Below are 15,949 nucleotides of genomic sequence, written 5' to 3'. Positions count from 1 at the left end.
CACATGTGAAATGTAGGAATGTTGTGCCTCGTAAGTAAGCACATGAAATATGTGAAACTGAGGCGCGTACATGCGGAGGAGGAAGCCTGGCAGCTGGGACACATTAATAATGCCAGAGGGGTCAGCATCTGGGCATGTGTGGATAAAACACATCTGCATTCCTGGCGAAGGGCAGGATCCAGATCCCATGCATCTGGATCACATCACCCTGCCTTCCCCGCCCACACATCATGGCAGGAGGAACTTCCTGACTAAGATGCTGCTGAAAGGTACCATGTTTGTTATTGTAGCCATGCACATAATGAAAATGAAAAGAGCTGCTAATTGTGTCAAAACAAAGGAATCTTCTCATTTGTCTAGTTGTACAGAATGTTGAATGAGTCACACAATATGAAAGGAGAGAAAAAAAGGAAAGTTATGTGATGCTCTTTGCACTGCAAATCCCAAACTATCTGCAACCATTTCTACATGTGTCTGTATGTGTTTATATGGGTGGGGCTGGATGCAGGGCAGAGGTATGCTCAAAGGGAAGGTGAAAATTATCATGAGAATACCTGATGCCGGGAAATACTGCTGCTACCAGTTCAAACAAGTAAAAGTATGGAATCCTGGCATATGAAGGGCTCTCAGAAATTCACTAGGTCCATATTTCTACCTTCAAGTCAATTGACTTGATTTTGCTGTTTAAACTCTTAAAGGCAATTCTGCAGACGCATACATACATACATATATATATAGCGCTAATGGTAAAGAACATGGCTGCCAATGCAGGAGATATAAGAGACACAGATTCAATCCCTGGGTCAGGAAGATCCCTGGAGGAGGGCACAGAAACCCACTTCAGTGTTCTTGCCTGAAGAATCCTATGGACAGAGGAGCCTGGCGGGCCACAGTCCACGGGGTCTCAAAGAGTCAGACATGACTGAAGTGACTTAGCACACATGCAAATGCAACTATGGATATATTAGCGTCTTGTCTCATTTTAAAAAGATTCAAACAGATAATACTTTATTGGTACAATAATATGTTCTAGTGTTTCACAGCTATTATTAATAGGCAGTACATTTGATTTAAATAGAGCAAATTTTCAGTCTGTGGCAAAGTATTTGCCTGTGTATTGAGGCAAGTTAATGGTATGTTTGAAGACAAAATTCTGTGTATTTAGTCATCAGGCTTTCTACTGATTTGAAGAGCAGTAGAAAAATTCTTTTTTGGTGCCCCACCCCCATTTCTTACAGATATGAAAAATAGGATACATAAAAGAAGGTGGCGAGGGTGTTGCTGAATGAAACTTTATTTTTTTATATTGAAATAAATTGCTTTTATTAACAGTGTAGAGAAAGATGAATACTTCTGAAAATGAATACATAAATTTAAATATATTTTCAAAACATCAAATATTTAGCATTTCCCACTATTTCACTATGGTGTTATGAAGTCAATTTGATTTCCCAACTGAATGAACACTCTCACACCTTCTTTTTCATGCAATGAACTGAATGGACTGTAATTTATGGTTACACTGTGTATTGTCACCAGGGGAAGAAATAGAGTATATAAAAGTATACATTTTTTCTTTCCTTAAAACTCCATCCCAGTCACCTTCAATGAACATTAGATTCAGGCTATGTTACTATTCCTTGGGCTGCATGAATGCAATGTGGAACTCTATCAGTTGCATGAATGGAAAGACAAAACTTCTTTTAAAATAAAGTTAAAAGGAAATCATTTAGGTTAAATGAAGAATGACAATATCATCTTGAAGAACAAAATCAAATTGTCCTAATGCACATTACTTGAAATGAAGGTTTATAAACTATCAATTTGTTTATACCCTAAATACTATCTGCAGTAATGACATTATTAAAAAGAATATATATTCATGGTTATGTTGTCAGAAATGGGAAGAACTACCTCTCAAGAAGAACTCCTCAGAAGTGTTACCAATACAAGCATGTACTACTATCCAACAGCAGGCCAATAAACTGAGAGATGGGATGTTGGAGCAAGGAATAGTAACTTTATTTGGAAAGCCAGAGAAGATGGTAGATTAGTGTTCCAAAGAATCATTTTATCTGAGTTATAATTCAGGCTTCTTTTACACACAAAGGAGAAGGGTGTGGCTGCTTATTGCAAATTTCATGGTGCTGGCCAGACCCAGGAAGAAATGTGATAATCCTTTGTTCTTGCCGTTGACCGGTGTAGGTCAGGACATTCCTGTAAACCTCCAACAAGACAAATGTTACTCTTTGTTTTGCAGTTTTTATCTTTGTATGAATGGAAATGTGTTATTTTTTCAGTCAAGCCTTGCAGGCATAGCCTTGAGAAAGTGCTACTATGTATATTTCAGGTTATCAGCAACAACATTCTTTCATTATTTGAAGAGACAAAGTTGAAGAGTCAGCAGGACTAAGCAACAGAACACAAAGGTTAGAGCTAAAGGGATAGATCCAATAGGAGTCAGGTTGTTTTCTGTTAAGAGAGGTATCTTGCAAACACCAATTCCTCAACCATCTAGCAGATGACTACTTAATATGTTTGAATTTTAGGTCATCACCCAATAAAAAATGAGACCTTTTTTCCTTCTCCAAAGAACATATACAAAATGCTTTAAAACTTGTTCTCTTTAGGCATAAAATCTAGTCTGAAATTATGAGTATACTATTTTGGTCATTAAGCAAAGTTATCTGGGTTACTAATACATTTATTCCATATTTAAAGTACCAGAAAATATTCCAATTTTGGTAAAATATCATGATGGAGAGATGAAGTCACAGGAACAACAAACTGAGGCTCTGTGGTACTATGACTGGTGTTTCAAACTTTCAGTTCTTATTTTGCATGACCCAAGACTGATTCTCACTGCCAAGAAGTTAAAACCAATGTTTACCAAGTAGATGTGCAATTTGATATAAAAATTTATGAATATTTTGCTATGTGCAAAATTTTAAATCATAATGCTGCTGCTGCTAAGTCGCTTCAGTTGTGTCCGCTCTTTGCGACCCCATAGACGGCAGCCTGCTAGGCTTTCCCGTCCCTGGGATTCTCCAGGCAAGAACACTGGAGTGGGCTGCCGTTTCCTTCTCCAATGCATGAAAGTGAAAAGCGAAAGTGAAGTCGCTCAGTTGTGTCCGACTCTTAGCGACCCCATGGACTGTAGCCTACTAGGCTCCTCAGTCCATGGGAGTTTCCATGCAAGAGTACTGGAGTGGGTTGCCATTTTAAACTTTACTTTTAATTAAATGCTGTTAAAAGCATTTGGAAGTAATTTAACTTTGAGGCTTTGCCTATGTTTCCACCATATCAACACTAGCAGATGGAAATAGAAAAATTCAAACATCCAGATGCTCAGTCAATACTGTGCTAAAAATGCATCTAAAACTTTCAGATATTAAGCAGTATCTCAAACAAAATATCAAAACTTTTCTACTTTCTACTCACATGTTTTGGCATCACCTAGGAGCAGTTAATGGTATATTTTCTTTTTTAAAAAATTTATTTGTTTTAGTTGGAGGACAACTACTTTACAATATTGCAATGGTTTCTGCCACATGTCAGTATGAATTGGCTGTAGGCATACCTGTGTCCCGCCATCCTGAACACCCCCACTTCCCTCCCCACCCCGTCACTCCAGGTCATCACACAGCACCAGCTCTGGGTGCCCGGAGTCACACACCAAACTCACACTGCTTACTGTTTTATACATGGGAATGCATATGTTTCAATGCTATTCTCTCAAACCAGCCCACTCTCTCCCTCGCCCACAGAGTCCAAAAGAATGTTCTTTACATCTGTGTCTCCTTTGGCTGCCTTGCACATAGGATCATTGGTACCATCTTTCTAGATTCTGTATATATGCATTAATATACGGTATTTGTCCTTCTCCTTCTGTGAATAGACACGGCCTATTCACTCTGTGTAATAGGCTCAAGGTTCATCCACTTCATTGGAACTGACCTAAACGTGTTCCCTTTTATGGCTGAGTAAAGTTTCATTGTGTGTATGTACAGCTTCCTTATCCATTCAATCTGTCAAGGTAGCTTCCACGTCCTGGCTGTTGTAAATAGTGTTGCAATGAATACTGGGGTACATGTGTCTTTTTCAATTCTGGATTCCTCAGGGTATATGCCCAGTAGTGGGATTGCTGGGTCATATGGTAGTTTTATTCCTAATTTTTAAAGGAATCTCCACACTGTTCTCCATAGTGGCTGTATCAGTTTGCATTCCCACTAAAAGTGTAAGAGGGTTCCCTTTTCTCCACATTCACTCCAGCATTTATTGTTTGTAGACTTCTTGATGATGGTCAACTATGTGTAAAAGAATAAAATTAGAACACTTCTAACACCATACACAAAAATAAACTCAAATGGATTAAAGACTTAAATCTCGGACCAGAACCTATAAAACTCTTAGAGGAAAACATCAACAGGACACTCTCTGACATAAATCACAGCAAGATCCTCTGTGACCTACCTCCTAGAGTAATGGAAATAAAAAAAAATAATAAACAAATGGGACCTAATTAAACTTAAAAGCTTTTGCACAATGAAGGAAACTATAAGCAAGGTGAAAATACAACCCCCAGAATGGGAGAAAAGAATAGCAAACAAACAACTGATGAAGAATTAATCTCTAAAATCTACAAGCAGCTCATACAACTCAATACCAGAAAAACAAACAATACAATCAAAAAGTGGGCAGAAGACCTAAACAGACATTTCTCCAAAGAAGACATACAGATGGCTAATCAACTTTATTTTCTTAATAACCTACTTCCTTTGCTTTAGGTATTTATGATAAGTAGCTCTGATGTACACAGCTCCTACAGACAACACAACTGAGCCTGTCTAGAGAAATTAAATGAGCACTTCAGAAGACAGACAAATTTGTTAAAAACTGCATCTGAAAAAGTTCTGAGCTTTTGGATTTGTCTCTTGCTGCTGAAGAACATGGTTCAAATTATGCAGGAAATAATGTGAAAGTAATAATACTTTATGAATAATAAATAATACCATCAGGGCATAAATTTATGTAAAATAATAATACCTTCTGGGCACAAAGCTGTTCACACATATTATGTGTGAACTTCCTGCTTTTTCCCTAACTTCCTCCCCTTTTAAAAACAATCTCTAAACTCCCACTCCTGCCATTTTTCACCGATTTACAGAGTTGTCCATCCCAGTACACGTAAATGGGACCATCAGAATTTTTAACCCATAGCCCACGGGAAACAACCTTGTCAACAAGGGATCATGTGCAGCTCCTCCTGCCTTCATCTCATGGACACCTCCAGTTTCCAGAGGCAGGGTGATCTCGGTTGGTTTCCAAGACAAACCATCCAACATCACAGTGGTCCAAGTCTATGCCCCGACCACTGATGCCAAAGAAGCTGAAGTAGAACGATTCTATGAAGACCTACAAGACCTTCTAGAACTAACACCAAAAAAAAAAAAAAAAAAAAAAGATGCCCTTTCATCACAGGTTATTGGAATACAAAAGTAAGAAGTCAAGAGATACCTGGAGTAACAGGCAAGTTTGGCCTTGGAGTACAAAATGAAGCAGGACAAAGGTTAACAGAATTTTGCCAAGAGAACACACTGGTCATAGCAAATGTCCACTTCCAACAACACAAGAGACAACTCTATACCTGGACATCACCAGATGGTCAATACTGAAATCAGATTGATTATATTCTTTGCAGCCAAAGATGGAGAAGCTCCACAGTCAGCAAAAACAAGACCTGGAGCTGACTGTGACTCAGATCATCGGCTCCTTATTGCAAAATTCAAGCATAAATTGAAGAAAGTAGGGAAAAACATTAGACCTTTCAGGTATGACTGAAATCAAATCATTTATAATTACACATTGGAAGTAACAAGTAATAAATCGATTCAAGGCATTAAATCTGGTAGACAGAATGCCTGAAGAACTATGGATGGAGGTTTGTAACACTGTACAGGAGGTAGTGACCAAAACCATTCCCAAGAAAAAGAAATGCAAGAAGGCAAAGTGGTTGTCCAAGGAGTGTGAAGTAAAGCGGCCCTTAGGAAGCATTACTAAGAACAAAGCTAGTGGGGGTGATGGAATTCCAGCTGAGCTATTTCAAATCCTAAAAGATGATGCTGTAAAAGTGCTGCACTCAATATGCCAGCAAATTTGGAAAACTCAGCAGTGGCCACAGGACTGGAAAAGGTCAGTTATCATTCCAATCTCAAAGAAAGGCAATACCAAAGAATATTCAAACTACTGCACAGTCGCACTCATTTCACATGCTAGCAAACTAATGCTCAAAATTCTCCAAGCTAGGCTTCAACAGTACATGAACTGAGAACTTCCAGATGTGTACAAGATGGTATCTTGTAAGCTGAATTTAGAAAAGGCAGGTAAACCAGAGATCAAATTGCCAGCATCTGATGGATCACAGAAAAGACAAGGGAATTCCAGAAAAATATCTACTTCTGCTTCATTGACTATGCTAAAGCCTTTGATTGTGTGGATCACTACAAACTATGGAAAATTCTTCAAGAGATGGGAATACCAGACCACCTTACTTGCCTCCTGAGAAACCTGTATGAAGGTCAAGAAGCAACAGTTAGAACTGGAAATGGATCAATGGACTGGTTCAAAATTGGGAAATAAGTACATCAAGGCTGTATACTGTCACCCTGCTCATTTAACTTATATGCAGAGAACATCATGTGAAATGCTGGGCTAGATGCATCACAAGCTGGAATCAAGATTGCCAGGAGAAATATCATCAAACTCTGATATGCAGATGATAACACTTTAATGGCAGAAAGTGAAGAGGAACTAAAAAGCCTCTTGATGAGAGTGTAGGAGGACAGGGGAAAAGCTGGCTTAAAACTTAACATTCAAAAAACTAAGATCATGGCATCCAGTCCCATTACTTCATGGCTAATACATGGGTAAAAAGTAGAAACAGTGGCAGATTTTATCTTTGGTGGCTCCAAAATCACTGTGGACAGTGATTGCAGGAATGAAATTAAGATGCCTCTTCCTTAGAAGGAAAGCTATGACAAAACTAGACAGGGTATTAAAAAGCAGAGACATTAGTTTACCGACAAAGTTCGGTATAGTCAAAGCTGTGGTTTTTTCAGTAGTTATGTATGGATGTGAGAGCTGGACCATAAAGAAGGCTGAGCACCGAAGAACTGTTGCTTTTGAAATCTGGTGCTGGAGAAGGCTCTTGAGAGTCCCTTGGACAGCAAGGAGATCAAACCTGTCAATCCTAAAGGAAATCAACCCTGAATATTCATTGGAAGGACTGATGCTGAAGCTGAAGCTCTAATACTTTGGCCACCTGATGGGAAGAGCTGACTCATTGGAAAAGACTCTGATGCAGGAGAAGGGGGTGACAGAGGATGAGAGGGTTGGATGGCATCACCGACTTGATGGACATGAGTTTGAGCTAATTCCGGGAGACAGAGAAGGACAGGGAAGCCTGGCATGCTACAGTCCATGGGGGTCACAAACAATCAGACATGACTTAGTGACTGAACAAACAAGCAAAAGTTTCCAAAGGTACCCAGAGCAGCACATTTCCCCCTAATTTCCTTCAAGGAGGTTGTTTCATAAACTTGTGATGCACTTTCTCTTCACCATCTGCATTTCTTCCTGGGATTCCCCAACCTCCAAAATGACTGTTTTACATTTACATCTTTAAGCTCTGCTCTTTGTGCTGCACAGTTCAATGGGATTTGACAAATGCATCATGTCCTGAATCCAAAATTACAGTAAACACAGATCACTTCTGTGGCCTTAAAGTTCCCATTTCACTTGCTTAGTCTTATCCTTTTCCTTCCCTGAGCAGTTTATTTTCTGTGCTTTTGCATTTGGATGTCTTGTAACTGGAATCAGTATGTAGCCTTTTCATATTGGCTTGTTCCTCAGTGTCTCTTTGGGACTTGAAGACTTAAATCTTTTTTCTGCTGACCAACATTCCATTGTATGGAGGTGCCACAGTTTGCTCATTTAGTCATATTTTAAAGCAGCAGTGCCCAGGATTTTTGGTACCAGGGACTGGTTTTGTGTAAGAGAATTTTTCCATGGATAGAAGGTGGGATGGGGTGGTGATGATCTCAGGATGATGCAAGAGCATTACATTTATTGTGCAAGTTATTTCTTTATTATTTCATCAGTTCCACCTCAGATCATCAGACATTAGACCATGGGAGCCAAGGATCCCTGTTTTAAAGGACATCTTGATTGTTTCCAGTTTGGGGTGATTATGAATAAAGGTGCTATAAATCTTTTCATGCAGCTTTTTGTGTGAGGGTAGGTTTTCAGTTCAATCGGGTAAATACCTAGTAGTTCGATGACTGAATAATACTGCATTTAGCTTCGTGGAAGACTGTCCAACCGCTTTCCACAATGGTTCTACCATTTTGCATTCCCACTCAGCAAGAGTTCCTGCTGCTTCACATCCTTGTCAGCATTTGGTATTGTTGGATTTCAGCCATTATAATACCCTTATATTGGTAACTAATTGCAAGTTATTGTTTTAACTTGCAATTCCCTAAGGACAAATGATGATGAGCTTCTTTTCACATGCTTATTTGCCATCTGTATATCTTTCCCTGATGAGCTGTCTTTTTAAGATATTTTGCCATTTAACTGAGTTGCTTTCTTATGATTGAGCTCTAAGTATATTTTGGATAGCAGCCCTTTATTAAGCATGTGTTTCATAATTACCTTCTCCCAGCTTGTAGCTTGTCTTCTCATTCTCTTAACAGTATCTTTCACAGAACACTTTTCACTTTAAATAAAATCCAGCTTATCAGTATTTTTTTCCCTGGATCTTGCTTTTGGTGTTATACCTAAAAACTCATCAATTTCTCCATTTTATCTTCTGAAAGTTTTACAGTTTCACATTTAGGTCCATGATCCACTTTGGGTTTATTTTTGTGAAATATGTAAGTTCTATGTCTAGATTATTATTATTTTTTGCATATGAATGATCAATTTTTTTCAGTACCATTTAAAGTAAAAATATCCTTGTACCAAGTAAAAATATCCTTGCTCCAGTGAATTGCCTTCACTCCTTTATCGTGGATCAGTTGACTATATCTATGGGGGTCTATTTATGGGCTCTCTACTCTTTTCCATTGATCTATGTGTTCTTCCTTTCACCGAAACCACACTGTATTCATCACTACAGTTTTACAGTAAGCCTTGAAGTAGGGTATTGTCAGTCCTCCAACACTGTTCTTCGCTGTTGTGCTGTCTATTTTAGGTCATTTGCCTTTCCACATAAAGTGTAGAATCAGTTTGTCAATGTTCACAAAACAGTTTGCTGGGATTTTGAATGGGATTATAGAACCTATAGATCAAGTTGGAATGAATCAACATCTTGAAAGTATTGAACTTTCCAATTCAGGAACACTGATTATATTTGCATTTACTTGAGACCTTCTCAGTTTTTGCATATAGCTCGTGAATATTTTGCTGGATTTATACATAAGTATTTCCTTCTTTGGGTGCTATTGCAAATGATGTTGTGTTTTAATTTCAAATTCCAATTATTCATTGCTAGCATATAAGAAAGTAATTGACTTTTGTATACTGACCTTGAATCCTGCAACCTTGCTATAATCACTTATTAGTTCCAGGAAATTTCTGTTGATTTTTTGGGGAGTTTTCCATATAGACAATCATGTCATCCACAAACAGAGATGGTTTTATTTCTTCCTTTCCAATCTATATACCTTTTATTTCCTCTTTTTTTTATCTTATTGCACTAAAGCTAGGACTTCTAGTACAATGTCGAACTGGGATGGTGAGAGGAGACATTCTCACCTTCTTCCATATCTTAAGAGGAAATTATCCAGTTTCTTACCATTAAGTATAATGTTAGGACAGGTTTTTGTAGATATTCTTATCAAGTTGAGAAAGTTCCCCTCTATTCCTAGTTTGCTAAGAGTTTTTATATGAATGAGTGTTGGACCTTGTCAGACGCTTCTTCTACATCTATTGGATATAATCATGTAAATTTTCTTCCTTACCCTCTTGATGTGGTTGCTTACATAAATCGATTTTTAATTGCTGAACCAACCTTACCTACCTGGGACAAATTCCACTTGGTAATGGTGTATAATTCTGTTCACGCATGGTTTAATTCAATTTGCTGATATTTTGTTTAGGACTTTTATATTTATGTTCATGAGAGATGCTGGTCTAGAGTTTCTCTTTCTCATAGCATCTTTATCTGGTTGAAGTGTCAGGTTGAAGTGCTGGCCTCAATGAATGAATTCTGGCGTATTCCCTCTGCTGCTTATGTCTGGAGAGACTGTAGAGAACTGGTATCATTTCTTCCTTACACAGTTGGAAGAATGCATCAGTGAAACCATCTGGACTTGGTGCTTTTTGTTTTGGAAGGTTATTAATTGCTGATTCACTTTTTAAAAACAGATATTGTTCAGATGATTTATTTCTCCTTGTGTGAGTTCTGGTATAGTTTGAGTCTTTCAAGGAATTAGTCTATATGTGGGCATAGAGTTGTTCATAATATTAATTTATTTTCTTTTTATGTCCATGAGATCAGTAATAATGATCCTTTCTTCTGTTCTGATATTAGTAATATATATTCTCTCTCTTACTTTTCTTGGTTAACTGGCTAGAGGTTTATTAAATTTATTGATCTCCTCAAAGAACTAGCTTTTGAACCAGTCTTGAACTCTTCTCCTCTCAGCATGACTTGTAATTTTTCATTGAGAAGTTCTTATTGAGGCTCTTATTTGGGTATTAAGAACCTTTAGTGTGAGCTTTTGTGTTAATTTGGCTAGGAGTTGGACTATGTTTGATATTTGCTCTGTGTCAGAGTCTTCGATTTCCATTAGTACACTTGTTTGTGTCTCTTTTTGTCTTTGGTTTCCCTAAAAACTCATTGTAATTTGGGTAGCTTGCAGCCCTTTTAGCCATAATGCACTGTTATACTGGACACCATGAGGTGGTCCAATAGGAGGCAGTGGAAGTATTTTATTATTCTATGTTTATCTTTCAGGGAGCTCTATCCCTGGAATATGACCTTCACAGGTGTTTTGTTTTCCCATTAGGTGAGACAGGAAGGCTAGAAGGGCCTGGGGTTGGGTCATTTCCCTTTCTCTCCATCAGCTAAGGTCTGATAAATTCTTTTCCTTTGCCGTGTAGTTCTTTGTGGTGGCGAACACATATTCAGAATGATTAACTTTCCTCTGCAAGCCTGTTGGAAGCACAAAAATTTTCCTTGGCTTTTAACCATGAGAAGACCTGTTAGGGATCCAGGAGGTAAAATCTACAAAAATACGAGGGGTCCCTAAGACTGTGGCCCCTGGAGGTCTCGCTCTCACACTGGCCAAAACTCTGCTCCCAGGATTTCTTCTAAGTTATCCATTGAGCATTTCCTCCAGCCTATGGCTCTGGCAGCTTCTGTTCTCAATAAGCAGATCTTGGTTATGATTCCCTACATGCATCTGTTTTTCCAGATTTAGGGGTGATGACTTTTCCTGGGAAACAATGGAAACAGGGACAGATTTTATTTTGGGGGGCTCCAAAATCACTGCAGATGGTGACTGCATCCATGAAATTAAAAGATGCTTGCTCCTTGGAAGAAAAGTTATGACAAACCTAGACAGCATATTAAAAAGAAGAGATATTACTTTGCCAAAAAATGTGTGTATAATCATAGTCAAAGCTATGATTTTTTCAGTAGTCATGTATAGATGTGAGTTGGACATAAGGCTGAGCACTGAAGAATTGATGTGTTTGAACTGTGGGGCTGGAGAAGGCTCTTGAGAGTCCCCTGAACTGCAAGGAGATCAAACCAGTCCATCCTAAAGGAAATCAACCCTGAATATTCATTGGAAGGACTGATGCTGAAGTTGAAGCTCCAATACTTTGGCCACCTGATGTGAAGAACTGACTCATTGGAAAAGACCCTGATGCTGGGAAAGATTGAAGGCAGGAGGAGAAGGGGACGACAGAAGAAGAGGTAGTTGGATTGCATCACCGATTCAATGGACATGAGTTTGAGCAAGTTCCGAGAGATAGTGGACAGGGAAGCCTGGCATGATGCAGTTCATGGGGTCGCAGAGTGGGATACGACTGAGCGACTAGATAACAACAATTTTTCCCATGACCTCAGTTCTCTGATAGGTCCAGGAAAAGTCACTGATACTCAGCTTGTTCAGCTTTTCCCCTTGTAGCGAGTGATAACTTTCAAGTTTTTTACGTATCAGAGCTGAAACCAGAAGGCCTTCCTATTTTTAAAAATGCCATCTTTTTAAAGATCAGAAAACAGGCTCACTGTGCTAAGCTGAGCAGCTAGAGTTGTCTAACTTCTAAGCCAGGCTCTTCTCTTCACAGCCTGCCCCTCATTCCCATAACACATCTCATAGAACCAGCCCAGGGAACACTCCCAGACAAAGCAGATGGCAGAGCAGGAGGGTGTGGCAAGGCAGGATAGACAGATGTGATATTTGAAAAAACAATACATTCAAGTCTCCTAATGGAGAATGTAGATTAATGGTGTGTGTGGGGGGGTGGTATTCACTTTAGCTTTACAAAAGCATTCAGAAGAGCATTCTTTTATTAGTAAACTGCTTTTACAGTGTATGGTTAAATTTACACAAATGTTGTTTACAAGTCGTATCCCTTGAATGCATTCAGAGCCAACTGTTGGGACTGAACATTCAGTGTGTGTCTAGAAATTCTCACAGGGAAACGCTCTGAGTCCCAGGTCAGGAAGGTGGGCTCTCATCTGCATGCCTATGTGCCAAGTCGCTTCAGTTGTGTCTGACTCTTGGCAACCTGCCAGGCTTCTCTGTCCATGGGATTTTCGGAACAATAATGCTGGAGTGGGTTGCTGTGCCCTTCTCCAGGGGATCTTCTTGACCCAGGGATCCAATTTGAGTCTCTTATGTCTCCTGCATTGGCATAAGTGTTCTTTGCCACTATCGCCACCTGGGAAGCCCCTCTTATTTGCGGTGCTTACATTTTGCAGATAAGGAAAGCGTGATTCAGAGATACTGAAGGAATATCAATATCCTTGATATAAGAGAAAATAACAAATGAGGTTGGATTTTGGTTTCCTCTCTGCAACTAATTAGTTATGTGACCTTGACCAAGTTATTTAATTTCTCTGAACTATATTTCACAAAGGGAGTAAAAAATTATTACCTCCCAGGGTAAGTTAGATAATGTACCAAAAGCACTTAATCACAACTGTAGTAATATGTAATAGTTACATATAAATTTATATATGGTATTTCATATATATTTTATAGTAATATAATAATTCTTATGGAGTAACTGTTATAGTATATTATATTACACTATATTATAGTAATGATAGTTAATATGTTATATGTAATGATATATTATTAATGTATTGGTGAAGGTTATAGCATCAGTTCGCGAAGTTTCATCAAAAATTTCACTATACTTGTAAAACTTTCCTTGTAAAAAGAGCCGGGAGCTTCCTGAACCTTATGAACATGTTAAAAGCTCTAGCTCTGGTGGGTCCTACATAATCTTAAATGCCAAGAGAAACAAGTTAAAAGTGCTGTGCTGTGCTTAGTCGCTCAGCGATGTCTGACTCTTCACGACCCTGTGGACTGCATTCCGCCAGGCTCCTCTGTCCATGGGATTCTCCAGGCAAGAACACTGGAGTGGGTTGCCATGCCCCCCTCCAGGGAATCTTCCCAACCCAGGGATCGAGCCCAGGTCTCCCGCATTGCAGGCAGATTCTTTACCATTTGAGCCACCAGGAAAGCCCAAGTTAAAAGTTAGGTTATATGTTAAAAAAAAGTTGCGTTATTTTTGGATGATAAGGCTGTTTAGCTCAGGTTTTATGGAAACATGTCCATCAAATTTCATACCAAAGATGTTGACCTGAATAGGGCGTTAGATCCAGGTTTTTGGCTACAGTTCATGCAAACCACATTAAAAGAGCTGGAAACCAGTGCTGGAGTCAGCTACAGGCGCTCTGGGAACCACTTCCAGCCCCAGTATTTGCAGATGTCACCCAGAGCTCCTGAGACAGCTGAGGTCTGATGACGGCTCTGGCAGTGAAACTCCAAGAAGGTACACACAGCAAGGGGTAATGCCAAAGCAGCGGCATGGGAATGGTCAGCCTCACACGCCGGATCTTACCTTGAGCCAAAGACTGTCATCAGAGACACACAGGGTCTCTCCACCTGTTCCTTTGGGGCCATGCAATAACAGTAGATGGACTATGATGGGCAAAGAAGTAGAGAATATTCTAGAGGCCAGCTGTATCTTTGTGCTAACACAGAACAGTTCCTTTGAGACCACCACAAGACCCATATCTGTGCTTGACCACTGAAGGCATCCTTAGGCTTCTGTGTCATCTGTGGAAACTGAACTCAGACAAACTCAGAGCTAATTATCAGTTATCAAGGAAGGATGGAACAGGGCTACAAACCCTTTCCTGAAGAATCCAGGTTTCTTTTTAAGGACTCTAGGAATTCTATGCTAGGTATTTCCATTTTGAAGATAAGGAAACCATATATTTAAGGGGCTTTTTCTTTGCTATGAGAGAGAATAACTAATGAGGTTTGATCCTACTCTCCTTCATTGAAGAAAATTGGTCCAAGTGGAATACAGAGGGTGTTCATTTTAATTTACAAGACAGTGGTGACAGGGCAGCACAAGGATGCATCTGCTTAAAAAACAAACAAAAGTCTCCCAAGATTCCCCTTTCTAAATAGAATGCTCAAAATTAACTTAGATTTACATATTAGAGGAAACTTAGAAGAATCCTTTTCAGTCCCATGCTATGTAGGAAATAATTTTTATGATGGGCGAGAAGAAAATAAAATACTCATCTAAGCCAGCACTTCATCTGTCACAGGCAAATTTTCTCACACAACGAGCAGCCCGGGACCCAGAGCCGCGGAGAGCGTGAGCTGCGGGGCGTTCTCTGCAGCGTCTCCCCACTCGGCCCATCTCAGGTCTGCATCGGTTCAGAGCGCCATCCCTGCACCAGTAACTCTGCGCCACTCGGGAACTCGTTCAACGCGCAAACTATTTGGCCTACGTGGAGTGAAAGAACTCTAGGGGTGGGACCTGGGAGTCTCATTTAGCAGGTACCCCGATGACGCTGCTGCGCCCGGAGCTGTGAGCAGCACTGCCCTCAGCATGGCAGCGGCTGGCTCAGGCCCCACAAGCCCAGGCCAGGACCGAGGCTGAGGTGGGAGGTTCCCGAGGACGTGCTGGGTGAGAGGGGTCTGTGAAACAGGGTCCTGCTCCCTGTGGAAAAGGTCAGCTCAGAGTCTGCTCTACCACGCCCCGCTGGGGACAGAAACCATCCACGCCAAGACCGTTGAATGCTGATGAAGCCAAGTTAGACAGCCTCAGCCTTTTGTTTCTGCCATTCCTAATCCTCCTGTCCTGGGCCATTGGCAGAAATAGTTCATGCCCAAAAGGAAAGGAGGTTTACTTAAGCCTGGGTTTCCCGGCCTTGGCACCATTGGTGTTTCTGTCATGAGGAGCCGTCCTGTGCGTGTGGAGCGGCATCCCTGGCCTCTGCCACTGCATGCCAGTAGCTGCTCCCCTCCCCACTTCCCTCCTGCTGAGGCGTGACAATCACAAACGTTTCCAGATGTTGCTCAGAGTCTCCCGGGGGCAAAACTGCACGGGGCTGAGAGCCACTGACTCAAACCAAACCATTTCCTTCAAAGTGCTAACAAAGGAGGGATGTGTTGGGAAGCGGAGCAAGCTCGCAGCGGCCCGGGGGGTGACTCACGTTGTAGGAGCGGCCGTGCCGCTGTCTCCACCGCACCAGCACTACCTGGGCGACGACCAGGGCGCAGAGGAAGACCACGATCATCTCCAGGTGCATGGACTCGTGTCCCCGGTGCAGCCTGTACATCCTCTCCTGCTGCAGGCTGCAACCGGCAAAGGTCAGCGGAACAAGCCCTCAACTCGGACG

General features: G+C 40.5%; 1 protein-coding gene across 8 annotated transcripts in view; it reads right to left on the bottom strand.

Annotated features, from left to right (window-relative positions):
- RNF175 (ring finger protein 175) overlaps positions 1 to 15,949 on the bottom strand; it is a 65,918-nt gene that overhangs the window by 37,756 nt on the left and 12,213 nt on the right. For 7 of the 8 annotated variants that reach the window (XM_070474727.1, XM_070474730.1, XM_070474732.1 and 4 more), the window contains one exon: positions 15,764 to 15,905. The exons of the other annotated variant lie outside the window; for it this stretch is intronic. In XM_070474727.1, coding sequence (XP_070330828.1) covers positions 15,764 to 15,905 — 142 coding nt within the window. The remainder of the gene's footprint in view (positions 1 to 15,763; positions 15,906 to 15,949) is intronic. 8 annotated transcript variants of the gene reach the window in all.

This window comes from Odocoileus virginianus, chromosome 12, assembly GCF_023699985.2.
Source record: "Odocoileus virginianus isolate 20LAN1187 ecotype Illinois chromosome 12, Ovbor_1.2, whole genome shotgun sequence".
Lineage (NCBI taxonomy): Eukaryota > Metazoa > Chordata > Mammalia > Artiodactyla > Cervidae > Odocoileus > Odocoileus virginianus.
This window is presented reverse-complemented; position numbering and strand designations above follow the sequence as displayed.